At 32.1% G+C, this 18,585-nt stretch overlaps 1 protein-coding gene across 1 annotated transcript; it reads right to left on the bottom strand.

Moving 5' to 3' along the window:
- Positions 1 to 8: 8 nt before the first annotated feature.
- On the bottom strand, positions 9 to 18,070 carry LOC115883440 (kynurenine formamidase-like). Its single transcript, XM_030901804.1, has 5 exons — positions 17,804 to 18,070; positions 13,502 to 13,623; positions 11,818 to 12,000; positions 1,589 to 1,765; positions 9 to 341 (listed from the first exon to the last, which is right to left on the bottom strand). Exons 1-5 carry the CDS (start codon positions 17,974 to 17,976, stop codon positions 232 to 234), a joined length of 765 nt encoding a protein of 254 aa, XP_030757664.1. The 5' UTR covers positions 17,977 to 18,070; the 3' UTR covers positions 9 to 231.
- Between the last annotated feature and the right edge of the window lie 515 nt (positions 18,071 to 18,585).

An 18,585-nucleotide genomic window follows, 5' to 3' on the forward strand; every position in this document is an offset into this window, starting at 1 on the left:
AAAAACTACCAGTTCAGAGGGTTAAGTATCAATAATACTACAAAAATTATTTAAAAACATTTAAGCAATTAATTTAAGATCTAATTTAGTAGATTCCTTGCGTAATTTTCAAAAATTACTGAAGGTTTAACAATAAAATGTTCCAAAAATAAAAATAAATGTATAATTTTTAAAATTAATAAAAGTTAAAATAAAAAATATGATAGTTTAAAATAACGCTGGTATTTTATTTTAGTTCTCCAAATTTCGTAGTTTTGCATCCATAACCACAAAAATTCTAACAGGAGCTCCACTACCACCCCCCAATTTCATAGGAGCCACTATTACTTGAAATCCATAAGCTAAAAAGGAATACATAATTTACATATAGATACAAATATTACTTACAGGGTGGTCCACAGTTCTAAAAAAGCACCATATCAAATTTTTCCCATTTAAGATCTCTATTCTATTAAAAATATGGGGATTTATAGCGCATGTATATATGTATACAGGGGTATCAAAAATTACTGGTCTATTTTAAACATTTATTTTACATAAAACTTCGTTATTTCAAATACAACACTATGTATATTTTGAAATAAGTCACAAGCGTTCATTTTGAAAAACTACTTTTCCTATTTCGCAGAGCTGATAGTGTGGTATATGAAAAAATTTTATGCAGAAACCTGTCATTGGAAGTGAAGAAAATGAATTTGCCTTAATTGGTTCTTTTATAGAAAATCCAATATATCTAAAAGTCATCCTAATATAAATCAAAGAACTACTTCGATTTTCTTGATAAAATAATTAATACTTACATACTTATTGAACTACGGTACGTAAATTAAATAAAAGTAAACTGTTATAAATTTAAATAAAATCTATAAAATAATGTCGAATTTGAAAATACTACTAACTGTCACTAGCAAATTGCCATGGCAACACCAGCCATCTTGATTGCCATTTTATTGAAAAATTGCTTTTTATTCAAAATCTGAAACAGATAGGTATAGGAAACCCCAATATAATTTGAAAGAGGATTTAACTTCGACTTATCTTAAAATATACACGGTGTTGCATTTGAAATAACGAAGTTTTTATGTAAAATAAATATTTAAAATAGATCAGCAATTTTTGATACCCCTGGATACATTTTTGGAAGCAATCAAATATTTTAGTTAAGTTTATTTCTCTGGCTTAAAAGTCAGCATAAGAATTAACTCTGAAAAGTAATGTACAGGGTATTGAGAAACTTTTTATAATAGCATGCATATTTAATATCTTTAAATATCTCAAAAACCAAAGCTTTTAAACATATTAAACCCTTATAATAAATGCCCTATTTTATGCCCAGGAATCCAAATGCCTTATTTTATGTCCAGGAATCCAAAAATGAAACAAAATACCTGGTGTTCCAGAAGAAAAAATATAACTTAGGTATATAGTTCTGACACACCCTGTACATTTCAAAGTAATTTTAAATTATGCACATTGCCTTCCCACATATACCCATAAAATATTTTGTTTCTACATCTTTCCGTTTTCGTATAATCAACCAAAGCGAATGAGGTGCGCCACCCTGTATATAGATTAAAATAAATCTTACGGGCAACAGAATCGCCTGTAAGCGCCACATTTTCTAAAATGTAAATCTGGTGTGCCGCCAAAATTCTGTGAGCCTCAAATTTCGTGCTTCTTCCAGGATCAATGCTTATAGTGTCAATTCCCACGCCGTAGAATTTGCCAGAATTAGCAATCCATGTGGCTGCTTCAGGTGACAGTCCTATAAAACAGATACTCCTAATATATTATTGTTGCAAAAGAAAACACTAATTCACCACAATACACCAAAACATTTTACTTCTGCACTGGACGTGCGTTTCATCATCAGCAGATGATTAGGGGGGTGCCTATTTAACTGACCAAATTTAAAATTTCCTTTTTGAGATTAGTTGAAAGTAATACCACCTTAGTTTTACTACTACCACCCAAAAATAAACTACTACCACCTTAACTTTGCTACTACCACCCAAAAATAAATTACTACCACCTTAATTTTGCTACTACCACCCAAAAATAAACTACTACCACCTTAATTTTGCTACTACCACCCAAAAATAAACTACTACCACCTTAATTTTGCTACTACCACCCAAAAATAAATTACTACCACCTTAATTTTGCTACTACCACCCAAAAATAAACTACTACCACCTTAATTTTGCTACTACCACCCAAAATAAATTACTACCACCTTAATTTTGCTACTACCCAAAAATAACTACTACCACCTTAATTTTGCTGCTACTACCACCCAAAAATAAACTACTACCACCTTAATTTTGCTACTACCACCCAAAAAATAAATTACTACCACCTTAATTTTGCTACTACCACCCAAAAATAAACTACTACCACCTTTTAATTTCGCTACTACCACCCAAAAATAAACTACTACCACCTTAATTTTGCTACTACCACCCAAAATAAATTACTACCACCTTAATTTTGCTACTACCACCCAAAAATAAACTACTACCACCTTAACTTTGCTACTACCACACAAAAATAAATTACTACCACCTTAGTTTTGCTACTACCACCCAAAAATAAATTACTACCACCTTAATTTTGCTACTACCACCCAAAAATAGACTACTACCACCTTAACTTTGTTACTACCACTCAAAAATAGACTACTACCACCTTAACTTTGCTACTACCACCCAAAAATAAACTACTACCACCTTAACTTTGCTACTACCACCCAAAAATAAATTACTACCACCTTAATTTTGCTACTACCACCCAAAAATAGACTACTACCACCTTAACTTTGCTACTACCACCCAAAAATAAACTACTACCACCTTAATTTTGCTACTACCACCCAAAAATAAATTACTACCACCTTAATTTTGCTACTACCACTCAAAAATAAACTACTACCACCTTAATTTTGCTACTACCACCAAAAAATAAACTACTACCACCTTAATTTTGCCACTATCACCCAAAAATAAACTACAATTCACCACCTTAATTTTGCTATCACCACCTTAATTTTGCTACTACCACCCAAAAATAGACTACTACCACTTTAATTTTGCTACTACCACCCAAAAATAAATTACTACCACCTTAATTTTGCTACTACCACCCAAAAATAGACTACTACCACTTTAATTTTGCTACTACCACCCAAAATAAACTACTACCACCTTAATTTTGCTACTACCACCCAAAAATAAACTACTACCACCTTTTAACTTTGCTACTACCACCCAAAATAAACTACTACCACCTTAATTTTGCTACTACCACCCAAAAATAAATTACTACCACCTTAATTTTTGCTACTACCACCCAAAAATAAATTACTACCACCTTAATTTTGCTACTACCACCCAAAAATAAACTACTACCACCTTAATTTTGCTACTACCACCCAAAAATAGATTACTACCACCTTAATTTTGCTACTACCACCCAAAACTAGACTACTACCACCTTAACTTTGCTACTACCACTCAAAAATAAATTACCACCACCTTAATTTTGCTACTACCACCCAAAAATAAACTACTACCACCTTAACTTTGCTACTACCACCCAAAAATAAATTACTACCACTTTAATTTTGCTACTACCACCCAAAACTAGACTACTACCACCTTAACTTTGTTACTACCACCCAAAAATAGACTACTACCACCTTAACTTTGCTACTACCACCCAAAAATAAATTACTACCACCTTAATTTTGCTACTACCACTCAAAAATAAATTACCACCACCTTAATTTTGCTACTACCACCCAAAAATAGACTACTACCACCTTAACTTTGCTACTACCACCCAAAAATAGACTACTACCACCTTAACTTTGCTACTACCACCCAAAAATAAATTACTACCACCTTAATTTTGCTACTACCACCCAAAAATAGACTACTACCACCTTAACTTTGTTACCACCCAAAAATAGACTACTACCACCTTAACTTTGCTACTACCACCCAAAAATAAACTACTACCACCTTAATTTTGCTACTACCACCCAAAAATAAACTACTACCACCTTAATTTTGCTACTACCACCCAAAATAAACTACTACCACCTTAATTTTGCTACTACCAATAAACTACTACCACCTTAACTTTGCTACTACCACCCAAAAATAAATTACTACCACCTTAATTTTGCTACTACCACCCAAAAATAAACTACTACCACCTTAATTTTGCTACTACCACCCAAAAATAAACTACTACCACCTTTTAATTTTGCTACTACCACCCAAAATAAACTACTACCACCTTAACTTTGCTACTACCACCCAAAAATAAATTACTACCACCTTAATTTTGCTACTACCACCCAAAAATAAACTACTACCACCTTAATTTTGCTACTACCACCCAAAAATAAACTACTACCACCTTAACTTTGCTACTACCACCCAAAAATAAATTACTACCACCTTAATTTTGCTACTACCACCCAAAAATAAACTACTACCACCTTAATTTTGCTACTACCACCCAAAAATAAACTACTACCACCTTAACTTTGCTACTACCACCCAAAAATAAATTACTACCACCTTAATTTTGCTACTACCCCCCAAAAATAAACTACTACCACCTTAACTTTGCTACTACCACTCAAAAATAGACTACTACCACCTTAACTTTGCTACTACCACCCAAAATAAATTACTACCACCTTAATTTTGCTACTACCACCCAAAATAAACTACTACCACCTTAATTTTGCTACTACCAACCAAAAATAAACTACTACCACCTTAACTTGCTACTACCAACCCAAAAATAAATTACTACCACCTTAATTTTGCTACTACCACCCAAAAATAAACTACTACCACCTTAATTTTGCTACTACCACCCAAAAATAAACTACTACCACCTTAACTTTGCTACTACCACCCAAAAATAAATTACTACCACCTTAACTTTGCTACTACCACCCAAAAATAAACTACTACCACCTTAATTTTGCTACTACCCCCCAAAAATAAACTACTACCACCTTAACTTTGCTACTACCACTCAAAAATAAACTACTACCACCTTAACTTTGCTACTACCACCCAAAAATAAAATACTACCACTTTAATTTTGCTACTACCACCAAAACATAAACTACTACCACCTTAATTTTGCCACTATCACCCAAAAATAAACTACTACCACCTTAACTTTGCTACTACCACCCAAAAAAATACTACCTTAACCACCTTAATTTTTGCTACTACACCACCTTAATATGGGATAATACCAGTTTACTACCACCACCTTAATTTTGCTACTACCACCCAAAAATAAACTACTACCACCTTAACTTTGCTACTACCACCTAAAAATAAATTACTACCACCTTAATTTTGCTACTACCACCCAAATATAAACTACTAATTGTCAGTACTTAAGCTTTACAAAAATATTATCACATTTATATAGTAATCATTTTTACATTTTGTTTTTGACTGTTATGTTGTGTCGAAGATTATTAAAATAATAAATGTTATACATAATTTTATTACTAGTTTTATTTTAAGTAAGTAAATAAATCAATGTTTCTGGTAATTTAACCACTCAAGTATGAAATAATACATTTTCGTAGATTTAAATGAAATGACAGTGGTAGAGTAGCTTATCTTTGGGTGGTAGTAGCAAAATTAAAGTGGTAGTAGTCTATTTTTGGGTGGTAGTAGCAAAATTAAGGTGGTAGTAGTTTATTTTTGGGTGGTAGTAGCAAAATTAAGGTGGTAGTAGTTTATTTTTAGGTGCCCAAGTAGCATTTTCACGACTTGCGACCACATGTTTACTAAACACAACGTTGGATTAGTTACAAAAAATAGTTAGCTCCCTACCTTGGGTATTAAAATAAATTTAAACGTTTTTATAACGTTGTGCCGACGTTGGACTAGTACTACAGCAAAGTAGAAGCTTCTGCGACATCGAATAAACGTTGTCTTGTAACCTTTTTTGCTTAAGTCTGTTTTACTAATTCCAACGTTGTTTAGATTTCCTTATTCTTACGTTGGTAGGACGTCGAGTCACTACCTTTTTGCAACTGTATTGAACCATAACCTTAAATCTTAAATTTTCACTTCATTGTTCTGTTCAGTCAGACAGTTCAGTGCTGTTTTTGTTTTTATAAAAAAAAACTTAATTAAAATGGGACATTAGAAAGGTACATATAAAACTAAATTTAAATATACATCGACATATATTACCGATAGTTTATCCACTCCCTCGTTTATTTAGATCAGTGATTCCCAAAGTGGTCCAGGTGGACCCCCAGGGGTCCACGGGAGACTTGCTGGGGGTCTACGTAGGCGTGAACAAAAAATGGGGGTCCATAAGATGTTAATGGGGGTCCACGAAAATTTATCTGCTTTTGATAGTAAAGAGCAAAAATGTAAGCATAGTTTTTATAAGGGCCTACCTACATTGTTTAAGTACCTATCTAAGCAGATAATATTTTAATAAGGCAAGCGACTGTTACTTGTCCAAACTTGCGTATTCGATATTACGTACAATTTCGTGTACAGACTTGCAAAGCGCTATCCGCCCGACAATGCTTAATGCTTGTTCAGACATGAACTTGATCACCACTATAAATACTTGATGCCAAAGGCAAACGCATTCATTTGTTTCCGGAATTTCGAAAAAAGGCGGAATTTGGAAAAAAAGTTGTGAGAAAATTTATATCTGTGTTTGCTAGTGCCGGAGAAAAGTAAGTAACCTACCTTTTTTTGTTATAGTACTTAAGTATTTTGTTTACGTGTACTAGTCGGTTGATCACAACGGCCTGTATAGATAGGTAACTTAGTAACTTACAGATATTTTAATTGTCCTCTTTCGATTTGAAGACAAACACAGCACGTTTTATTCAATTGTTTTTCACGAGAGAAACACTGCCTCTCTAAAAAGGCCGAATAAGCAATATTGCAGAGCAATTAATTTTGTAATTTTTCTTGCAAATAACTACTAATTTTATAAAACAGTAATTTCATAATCATTTTAAATTGGTTTTGAAGTAACTATTTTATCAAAACTATTCCATTTCGGAAAGAGCGAGCGGTGCGCGGGCGACGGGAAAAGGGCGGGGCTTGGACTTCGATGCCAGTTTGTCACGTTTTAACAATGAAGCCGCAGACAAAAAATACGCAAATACACGGAGCGCGTGAACTCATTGATTTAATAAAATGTTAGTTATCGTTTTTATGGACAATTTTGGGATTTCGACTTTTATTTTTTCCTACACAAATATGATCAGTATTCGATACTGAGTACACCAATTTTTATTTATACTATTAAAAATTAGTGGTAAATTATGTACTTTAAAATTGATACCGTTTTGTGAAAACGTCTGTATTTGTCTCAGCGGTTTATTAGTTGGTCCCTTTACAAGCCGTAATTCTATTTCCGCGTGCTGACAAAGGCTGCGGTGTGATACCTATATTCAGAAAAAACTTGGTTACTAAAACATTTTTTTTTACAGGTAAGGTAACTGACACGAAACATGGCTACAGCAAAGAAAAAATGTCGACAATATAGTATCGATTATTTGAAATATGGTTTTGTTCCATCAGAGGCAGACAAACAATTGCCCATGTGCCTATTATGCAACAAAGTTTTGAGCAATGACTCTATGAAACCATCAAAGCTCGAAGATCATCTAAAAAGGTGTCATACTGATAAAATAGGTAAAGATTTAAAATATTTTCAAACATTGAAAGAAAAATATGGAAAGAGACCCACCATGCACAGTATGTTCGCTTCAACATCTCAAAGTAACGATGATGGCTTGCGGGCATCTTACAATATCTCATTACTTATAGCAAAATCTGGAAAACCGCACACTATCGGAGAACAATTAATTTTACCCGCTGTTGAAGAGGTTTTAAAAACTGTTTTGCACAAATCTCCATTTGACGTACTAAAAAGAATTCCATTAAGTAACAATACTGTACAAAGACGCATTGATGAAATGAGCTCTGATATCGAAAGCTTTTTGTGCAATCATCTGCAAAAAACTCATTTTTCTATACAACTGGACGAGTCAACGTTACCCAGTAATGAAGCATTACTATTGGCATATGTCCGATTTATTGTTGAGGAAGAAATTCACGAAGAATTGCTATTTGCCAGAACTTTGGAGACTGACACTAAAGGCGAATCAATATTTAATGTCCTGAGTAATTTTTTTACGGAAAAATCGATCCCATTTACAAACATTATTTCAGTGGCAACAGACGGAGCTCCTGCAATGGTCGGGCGATATCGTGGGTTTATAAGTCATCTCAAAAGAATTATACCAGGACTTACAGCTATTCATTGCGTAATCCACCGACAACATCTTGTGGCAAAACATTTAAGTGACAGGTTGAACCAATCTCTTCATTTTGTAATAAAAGCTGTCAACAAAATCAGAAGCAATGCATTGAATACGCGTTTATTTGCTCAATTGTGCGACGAAAATGATGAAGACTTCCAACGACTGCTCTTACATACTGAAGTACGCTGGTTGTCGAAAGGTGCATGCTTAACGAGATTTTACTCTGTTTTCGATTCCATATTAGAGTTCTTAGAAAGTAGAGATCCAGATTTAAAAGAAAACTTGATCAAATTCAAAGCAGACATTGCGTATTTGACAGATTTGTTTAAAAAATTTAATGATATTAACTTGCAGTTACAAGGGGACAGCCTGAATTTAATAAAAACAAAGGGGATAATTTCGGCTTTTCTTGGGAAATTGAAATTTATGAAGCAAAACATTAGTCGGCGCGAATTCTCTCAATTTCCAAACTTGTCGCAGGTAGAATGTATTGATGAGGATATCCATACCTACAGTCAACATTTAAGTGCTCTGCATGATGACTTCAAAACCAGGTTTGAAGATATACTGACGATGGATATACCACCATGGATCATAAATCCATTTGATGAAACGGAAGTGGCCAATGTTGTATTACAAGAGGAGCTGCTCGAGCTAAGCACTAATGAGGAGCTGAAGGTGAAATTTAGAAAAGGCTACCCAACATTTTGGCTGCAAGCAGAAATACCCGAAAAATATCCTGGACTGTGGGAAATCGCAAGGAAATTTTTAATAGCTTTTCCCTCGTCATACCTTGTCGAAAGGAGTTTTAGTGCGTTACAAACCTCTTAACAAAAAAAGGAGCAAATTAAACATCACAGAGCGGGGGGATTTGCGGTTATTGCTCACAAAAATAAAGCCAAACATTGATCGTTTGCTGACACTCCATCAGATACATCCTTCCCATTAATTAAAATTATGACCTGAACCTATATTACCTTAATATTTTTTCTTGTAATTCTATTCTTTTAATAAATAAAGTGATATAAAATGTACCATTTTTCGTTTTTATTTTACATATCGGAATATAGGGACAGAACTCAGAAGTGACACAATTTTTATTTTTTGGCGACTTTAAGAATGTGGTAGAAATGTAGCAGCAGGGGGTCCACCGAAACCAGTAAAATTTTGAAAGTGGTCCACGAGAAAAATAAGTTTGGGAACTACTGATTTAGATTATAGAGGGCGGCACAAGCTAGACTCTAGGATGACTAAATTAGGCAATCTTGCGACTAGTATACTACCTGTTAAGGCCGAACTGCGACTTTATTAGTCCAGTATGCGACTACTCGAACTATTCCATCTTAATCTCCAAAAGAACAAAGTGAAAGCCGCCATGTTGTTAAATAAGGAAAATAAATAGCAATTCCTGCTTTTTGAAAACTTGAAATATTTGACCCTAAAAAACACGCGGAAACAATTTTTTCGACTGCGAATAAATTATTCTCATTTTACTAAAAAAAAAAATGAAGAACATTTTTAAAACTTCTTTAATTTTAAGGCCCATTAGTATTTTCAAAGTAGAAACAATACAATTATCAATAAAGTTGTTTGCGTTTAACTTTTTTGCCTTGGGTAACGAGTTACAGAGTCGGTTAAAGTGTTTCAATAATTATGATCTTCAAACTCCTCCACACTTAAAAACTTTGTTTTGTTTTCCTTCACTGCCATCTGACATATGTCTCTAACTAAATCATAAAAATAATATTTTTACTATAATTATCCCAATTTAGGATAAAACGCGACTTAGACGCCATATTAGTTTTGTATTTCTGTGAATTAGGATTTTAAACAACGTTGCAGTTTGTACTAAATTAGGCTTCTAGCCAACGTCGGTATTCAACGTCGTTTCGACCCAAAAATTATTCTCCAAACTAGTACAGACTAGGGTTGGCAAGAGGTTGTGACGACGTTGCGCCCCGACGTTTGGTCGCGTGACACAACGTTGTCCAGACGTCCAAATGCTGCTTGGGTGGTAGTAGCAAAATTAAAGTGGTAGTAGTTTATTTCTTGGTGGTAGTAGCAAAATTAAAGAGGTAGTAGTTTATTTGTGGATGGTAGTAGCAAAATTAAGGTGGTAGTAGTCTATTTTTGGGTGGTAGTAGCAAAATTAAGGTGGGAGTTGTAAGTATTTAGATAGTAGTAACCAGGGTTGGAAAAAATCATGATTTTTTTTAAAAAATTAAAAAAATCAGATTTTTTTTATTTAAATTAGATTTTTTTGATTTTAATTCAAAATAATATTTAAATCGGATTTACAAATGAGTACGACATATTTCCAATTAAAGTCCTATCGTAAATGGCTAAATCTAAACCCCGATACCGATAACATTAACAATTCTATGGGGCGTTGTGATTTTTCCACATCGGTCGTAACCTAACCAATATATTCCGCAAAACAAGTCGTTCGCTTTAGATGAAAAGGATTTTTTTTCAAACGTCTGAAAAGTATTAATTTTGGTCATTTTAACGCCTAGGCATAAAAGTACAAAAATATATTATTAAATTGATATTAAGTGTAAAATTCAACGAGTGTAGAAATTGTTGCTCGATTACTGTTTATATTATTTGTAATGTTTGAAATTGATTAAAAAATTATTTGTAATGTTTATAAAAAATAGTATGTTCTATTCCGAGTAAAAATGTATTTTTTGTGCCTCAAAGGTACAGCGTATCATCAAAAAAGTGTAATTTTTACTCCTAATAAAACAATACACTATTGTTCCGAAATATTCCTAAGTAGAGAAGAAATTAGTATGTATTATAAATATAATGTCGAAGTGTAAAATACTTACTGCAGATCAAAATGTCGGTAGGAATTTGTAAACATATAGCCGTTTCGAAAAAAAAATATAAAACAACATATTTTCTGACAACGATTATAGATTCTCGGGAATGAAGATATAGTCTCTATATTAGAAGAACCTAGTTCTGCAATAGACTTTGCGAATATGCGAATGATATGTATTCGAACAGCGAATTTTTGTCACTTATACATAAATTTTAAAATAAATCCCTGTGTTTAGCGGTCTAATGGATTCACACGAAATTACTTCAAAAATCGGTCAAAGAATTAAATTGACGAATAGATATTTTTCTATAGTTTTATAACATTTACAATTATTTTTCGATTTATTATCTGTTATACCCGTTATAGAAATATGTTTTATAGTTGTCTAAGACACATTTTTGCAACTTTTACAGTTATCTTTTGAAGTTTCAATAATTTTTTTTTATTTAAATCGCATGATTAAAATTAAAAAAATCACTTGATTTAAATCACGATTTAAATCATGATTTAAATCATGCCAACCCTGGTAGTAACGTATATAAGCTGGTCAGTAAATTATGCTGGTCAGTAAAATCGATTTTCCCGATGATTAGAACTATTTGTGTGGCATATAACATATAACCACGATTACCTGGAAAGTTCATGTTATTTTCAGAATCCAAACCAAGGTACTTTGTCCTATTTGTGTTCCAGTATTGACCCATTCTTGTATTTATTATCAGTATCGTTCCCTTTTTAAATTTAATATGTTCTCTTTCCCAATTTTCTAAATCTTCCACGGCCAGTTCCGTTTTGTTTAGTTCAATTGCAGCTCCTAGAAAATAATTTCGAAAAACAAGTTGTTATTAAAAATCATTTTGTTTCAAGATAACATAATTATTTCATATAATCTTAACAGTTTGCTGTATTATATACACTCAACTCACTTTTTTAACAAGCTGTATATAATTATATCACCTTTTATTCGTAAACTCAGTTTTTTTATAAACTTTTATATTTGGCATATTATACAGGGTTAATCGAGGGGTTATTTTTTTACCATAACTTTAAAACACCCTGTGAAATAATTTTGTGTGTAAATTTTCCTAAAATATAACAGTCAGAACCATATTGTCTCCTGAGCATTTTGGTTTTTGGATCATGTCAATACATGCTTTGGTTAATTTTTAAGAGCGAAATGAGCTTGCTACCAACAGTTTGCAATTTTTTCAATTATCATTTCTTTTTTGAAGTTACTTTTGAATGTGACGAGGCGGCTTTTGTCATTATTTTATACTATTATGAACTGTCCATCATGTTCGACGTTTGGCAAATGCTTGGCAGGAGGGTTAAAGATGAACTTCGCTTGGTCCTTAAAGAAGGATGGGAAACATAACGCAATATGATATGCAGCCATAGTATGCAGCCCTATGATGCAGCCTCAATAACAATATGAACGGACGTATACAGGTAGTTATAGCAGCCAAGGGCGGCAATACAAAGTATTAGGGTATTTTTTACATTTTTTTCTGTTAGTTCAAGAACTTGAGTATTACAAATATTTTATTTAAAATCGTTATTAATGTTTATTAAAACTCGGACTGTATCATTATATAGTCTTTAACGTTTTTTTTTTAATTTAGTATAGAGTATCCAATGCAGTGTAATATGACGTTACGACAATAGTCACCAAAACTATCTCGCCATGTTAAAAAAATACTTCAAAAAGTAATATTAAATTTAAAAAATGCAAATTGATCGTTATCGAGTTCATTCCGCTCTTAAAAATTATCCAAAGCATTTATTGATATAAATCAAAAAACAAAATGCTCAGGACTCATGGTTCTGACCATAAAATTATATTTTAGGAAAATTTACAAACAAAATTATTGCACATGGTATTTTAAATTTAGGGTAAAAAAAACAACCCCTCGATTAACTCTGTATAATATGCCAAATACTAAAGTTAATAAAAAGCTGAGTTTACAAATTAAAGTTGATATAATAATACACAGCTCGCTAAAAAATTAATAAAAATAGTCCTAAAAATAACAAAAATATAACACTTTAAAAAAATTTTGACCAAAAATTTCTCCGTTGCATTTTTTTGCATCTGAGCAGTGTATAAACAAATTTTATTAATTTTGTTTATTAGTTTTTCATCTCTGTTACAACAACAAACAATAAATATTAGTATTCTCATAAATTTTTACGTTATTTTTATAGGTAATTTAATAATTTGACTATACAATAGGGAGGATCTACTTTTGTGACATCCCATATCGTTATATCAGGCCACTATATCCGCGTAGGTAACGAGTGAAGCATTTTCTTACCGTGAGAAAACAGTCTATATTCAGGAACCTCGGATACTTTCCATCCATTTTTGTTGAAATGATATGGGGCATCGAAATGAGTTCCTCCATGTTCGGCAGCACAGAACTCTTTAACCGAATACCTAATTTAATTATAATTTTTTTTTTTTAAAAAATGTTGAAGTGAAACTTCTCTACACGCGCTGGGAATAAAAATTCAAGGCCGTGACACACGAGCTGGTGGTAACGGTGGTAACGATCAAAAAAGTGGTAAGGACCAAAGGAAAGAGATACGTAGTGACACGGACGTGTATTTGTGTGTAGTCCACGTGTTTATCAAAAATATTGATATTTTAATACAAATTTTGTAGTAAAGTAAAACTATTTGTTACAAGTAAAAAACTGTAACGCAGAACTAACTGTTACACGCAGAAAACTATTTTTTACCCGTATAAAACTATTTGTTACAGGTAAAAAACTATTTGTTACACGTAAAAAACGATTTCTTTTCACATAAAAAATATCTTTTTATTTATTACTTTTTTAACAATTCAAACTCCACTTTTTCAAACATATCCTTCAAATCTTTTATTTTAATAGTTGTTAGTAAACCCCCATACTCACACTTCGCTTCGTTCCTTCGTTTCCTCCCTTCGTCCAAAAATCCTATATTTACTATGGGAAATTGTCGATTTTATGCGACTGTGTGTTCCTTCGTGCCTTCGCTCTTTCGTCCGTTTACTTCGTCAAAACGCTCCTTCGCCGTACTGTCGGTTTTTGGACGTAGTAGCAAAGGAATTATCAGGAACACAAAAAAATATAAAAAAAATTATAAATCGATCTTGGATTTCATTCGTAGTTGATTTCTTGATTTGGCAGTACGTCTTTACAGGGTGTCCCATTTTCGTATGTTCTGCAGGGTTTCTCGTTTATGAGTCGAGATACCAAGATGCGGTTTTCACATTACGATGTTACTTTTTTATGAAACTAAAGATGCTACATACAGATATGTTTTATCTCTCTTACCTCCTAAAATACAGGGCGAATCTGAAATTATTGCATTTTTCGATCCCCTTTGTATCTCGGTTATCTTATAATTTATCGAAAAGGTTTGAAAACGGTGACCCGTACAGTTTTTCACGTAGAATGCAGTGACGTAACTAGTTCTTCATTGGAAGCTGTCTTTTTTAAATATGACTAAAACTTATACGTTTTTTTAAATGCGATATTTTGTATAGTATCATATTTTCCTTGTTACGGGCTTTCTAAAATTCTTATGTTCATAAACGGGGTAAAAATGCATTATTTAACTTTATTAAAGGTAATCAAAACAATCAACTAATTTATTCGACGTAAAATGTTGGTTATTGCCATTATTGGCTATTCCACGCTAATTTTTATGTATAGTTATAATAACTCTGATTGAGAGCATGATGTTATTTAAAAGCAGCACAAGTTCAGTTTCCGTGTAGTTTATCAAAATATCACGATGCAAAGCAAAATTATTTGGTAAAATTAAGTTAAATAAAATAAGAGCCGTTTAGCAGTTTAGCAGTACCAAAATAAATAACTATAGAGTATATTATATTTTTAGAAAGCTCATCTCATAACAAAGCAAATAAAATAAAAAAATAATATATAGTGTCCTGTTTAAAAAAAGGACATAAGTTTTGAGTTATTTTTCGAAATAGATAGCTCCCAACGAAGAACTAGTTTGAGAACGAGACACGGGCGGTGGGTAAGTACTCAATAGGTAGAACAAAACAAAATCAGGGTATCCGGTATATACCTGTAAATTTAGATGAATAGTCTGATTTTGTAAAAAGTATTTCCAACGACCGCATATTAAATACCCGGTATAGTACCAGAAATATACCAGTAATATCAGGAATATATCTACAATATTCCTAATATATATGTATTGGTTTATTCCTATTCCCGGTATTATACCGGGTATTTACTATGCGGTCATCGGAAACTCCTTTTATAAAATGAAAACCCAGATTTTATTTATCTACAAATTGGGTATTTACCCACCGCCCATCACTAACCTTTTTCACCTTTTCGATAAGTTATAAGATAATCGAGATACAAAGGTTATCGAAAAATTTCTACTATATAAAAAATAAAAAGTATAAAAGAAAGAAATAAGAAATAAATTTGAACTAAGAAGGCTAGGATAAATCTGTGTGTAGCATATTTAGTTTCATAATAAGTAGAACAATGATGTGAAAACGGCATCTTTATATATCTACTCATAAACCAGAAACCGCATAAAACACACAAAAATGGGACACCCTGTACATCTAGCAATCGCCAGTCGTTATAAAAATAGATCTCACACACAATAGTCTTAAAAATGGAAGGAAAAGACAACATTGTCTTCATATTTGTGAAGAAATACCTGTCCATGTTTATGTAATCGTAGCGACAAAAATAAAAAAATAGAAATAGTGTGCATGATGCCTTTACAAAAATATCTGAAGAAATGGAGATTGATATCAACGTTTAATTAGTATGTCATATTTCATAGTTTCGATATAAATGACATAATAAACTTTACTCTATTGTTGACTCGCCTTGTACATTCATACTGATATACCTTGTACATGATACTGAAATATATTATTAAAATTCAATTTTTATTTTTGACACGATAAAGAACTGCAATTTTATAAAATAAAAATTATGCGCCTTTCAGATTTTTTAAAAAATTTAGGGGTTACTAGATTTTTCGTAATCAACATGTAGCTGCTATGTTAAAAATATTTTGTGGTGTGTTTTGTTGCATAATCGACTAATTTCCAAGCATCGAATGGACGAAGGAACGCAGTGAAGTGACGAAGTGAAGTAACGCGGCGAAGGGACGAAGGAGCGAAGTGTGGGTATGGGGCTTAAGAACAGTGGCGTAGCGTGAGTTAGGGGCGCCCGGGGCGAAGAGCCTCATAATTTTTTCATATACAGGGTGTTTCAAAATAAATGCGAAAAACTTCAGGGGGTGATTCCTTGTTCAAAATAAAGGGTAGTTTGCTTTATAAACGTTGGATCAAAAGTCAACCATTAGGGAGATATCGCGGTACAAAGATGGCGGAAAAATAATGTTTTTATTTTTTATCTTGAAAACGAAAAGAGACTAATGAAATTTTACGGAAGCATTACTGTTATGAAAACACTTTCTGGTAATGTTTTCACTTTTTTAAAATGAGTGGAAGGGGTTGAAATAAACTACCCCTATCATTCTTGTTAATGAAATTTAAAGAAAAATCTTATCAAACACATGCAAAAAAAAATAATTTTGATAGTTTAGTTTATTTAGAAACTTTTTTATCTCTTGTGCTTTTTGATAAAACTCACCGATTTGAAATTAAAAAATAAAATGTAAAGCATTACATGTCAGGACAAAAAATATTTTTAGATAAAGAATCTAGTGGGCAGCTGTATTTTTTTTAGGAAAAAATCTAGTCGGCCGCTGTCACTTTTTAGGATGTTTCTAATATTGTTTTATTTGACATTACCCTACTGCAATACGTTATTATCTAGATTATTATTATTATCATTATTATCACTAGATTCTTAATCTAAAAATATTTTTAGTCCTGACATGTAATGCTTTACATTTTATTTTTTAATTTCAAATCGGTGAGTTTTATAAAAAAAATACAAGAGATAAAAAGTTTCTAAACAAACTAAACTATCCAAATTAATTTTTTTGCATGTGTTTGATAAGATTTTTCTTTAAATTTCGTTAACAAGAATGATAGGGGTAGTTTATTTCAACCCCTTCCACTCATTTTAAAAAAGTGAAAAAATTACCAGAAAGTGTGTTTTCATAACAGTAATGCTTCCATAAAATTTCATTAGTCTATCTCTTTTAGTTTTCAAGATAAAAAATAATAACATTATTTTTCCGCCATCTTTGTACCGCGATATCTCCCTAATGGTTGACTTTTGACGTTTTTAAAGTTTAACGTTTACGAAGCAAACGTTTACGAAGCAACGTTTATGAAGCAAACTACCCTTTATTTTGAACAAGGAATCACCCCCTGAAGTTTTTCGCATTTGTTTTGAAACACCCTGTATATCATTTAATTATTATCATTTAATTTTATCCAGTTAGTTGGCTTATTTCTATTTTCCTTGGATGAGATCTTGCATGATATTACAGGTATTCGAACCTTAATTGGTGTTCACCACAATACAATTAGCATGTTAATGTTAGCATGGTGTATCGTCGTGAACTGGTGTTTTTTTTTGATGATCTGGATAATTAAAAATTACTTTTCACTCCTTAGTTGTATTAATATTAATTATAGTATCACTTACCAATATCCTCTTTCAGTAGAACCTACTTCATGTGTATATTCAAATGGTCGCTGTCCAGGCCAATAAATAGTTTCATTGTTAAACTCCCAAGTTAAATCAACAAACTCCACATAACAAGAAACTGTATTTTGCAATATAAAGAATAAAACTAACTTTATAAACAATTTGCCCATTTTATATGATTAATTATTTTATTTAACATTAACAGTTGTTAGACTAATAGATAGCAAAGTACTACTGTATTATAAATGGGCGTACCGCAGATATAAAAATGGTTTTAATCTGCTATAAAGAGGTGGGGAAACAAGTATCTCTAACCAGAAATGCAGACATTTCAGTGGCGGATCCAAAAGTTTGTTTAGTTTAATAAAACAAATAATACAGGGTCGGGCAATAGTGCGTCGGGCATCTGTAGCTCCTAGAATAGAAAACTTTTTTTGTCGGATTTTTGTTTAAGTGCAAACCTAAAGTATCTAAAAGGATGTATTTCAGGAAAATATTTTAACTTCTATAGGGTAGCTCAAAAAAGATGATGGGACGATTTTTTTAAATGGAACACCCTGAATATTATTGCATTTTTGGCTTCCTTTCAGATCACTTTATATAATCCTAAGATATGAGTAAATATATTTTGATCGTTTCTGAGATATTAATAAATAAATAAAAAATATATATTTTTCAGAGCCTTTCTAAAAAAAATATTAAAAATACAAGAACTGTCCTAAAATCAAAACTATATTATTTATTTACTTTAGATGGTCTATACTTACTTTGCTATAAAT

Source organism: Sitophilus oryzae, unplaced genomic scaffold, assembly GCF_002938485.1.
Source record: "Sitophilus oryzae breed Bouriz unplaced genomic scaffold, Soryzae_2.0 scaffold_1902_pilon_pilon, whole genome shotgun sequence".
Taxonomy (NCBI): domain Eukaryota; kingdom Metazoa; phylum Arthropoda; class Insecta; order Coleoptera; family Curculionidae; genus Sitophilus; species Sitophilus oryzae.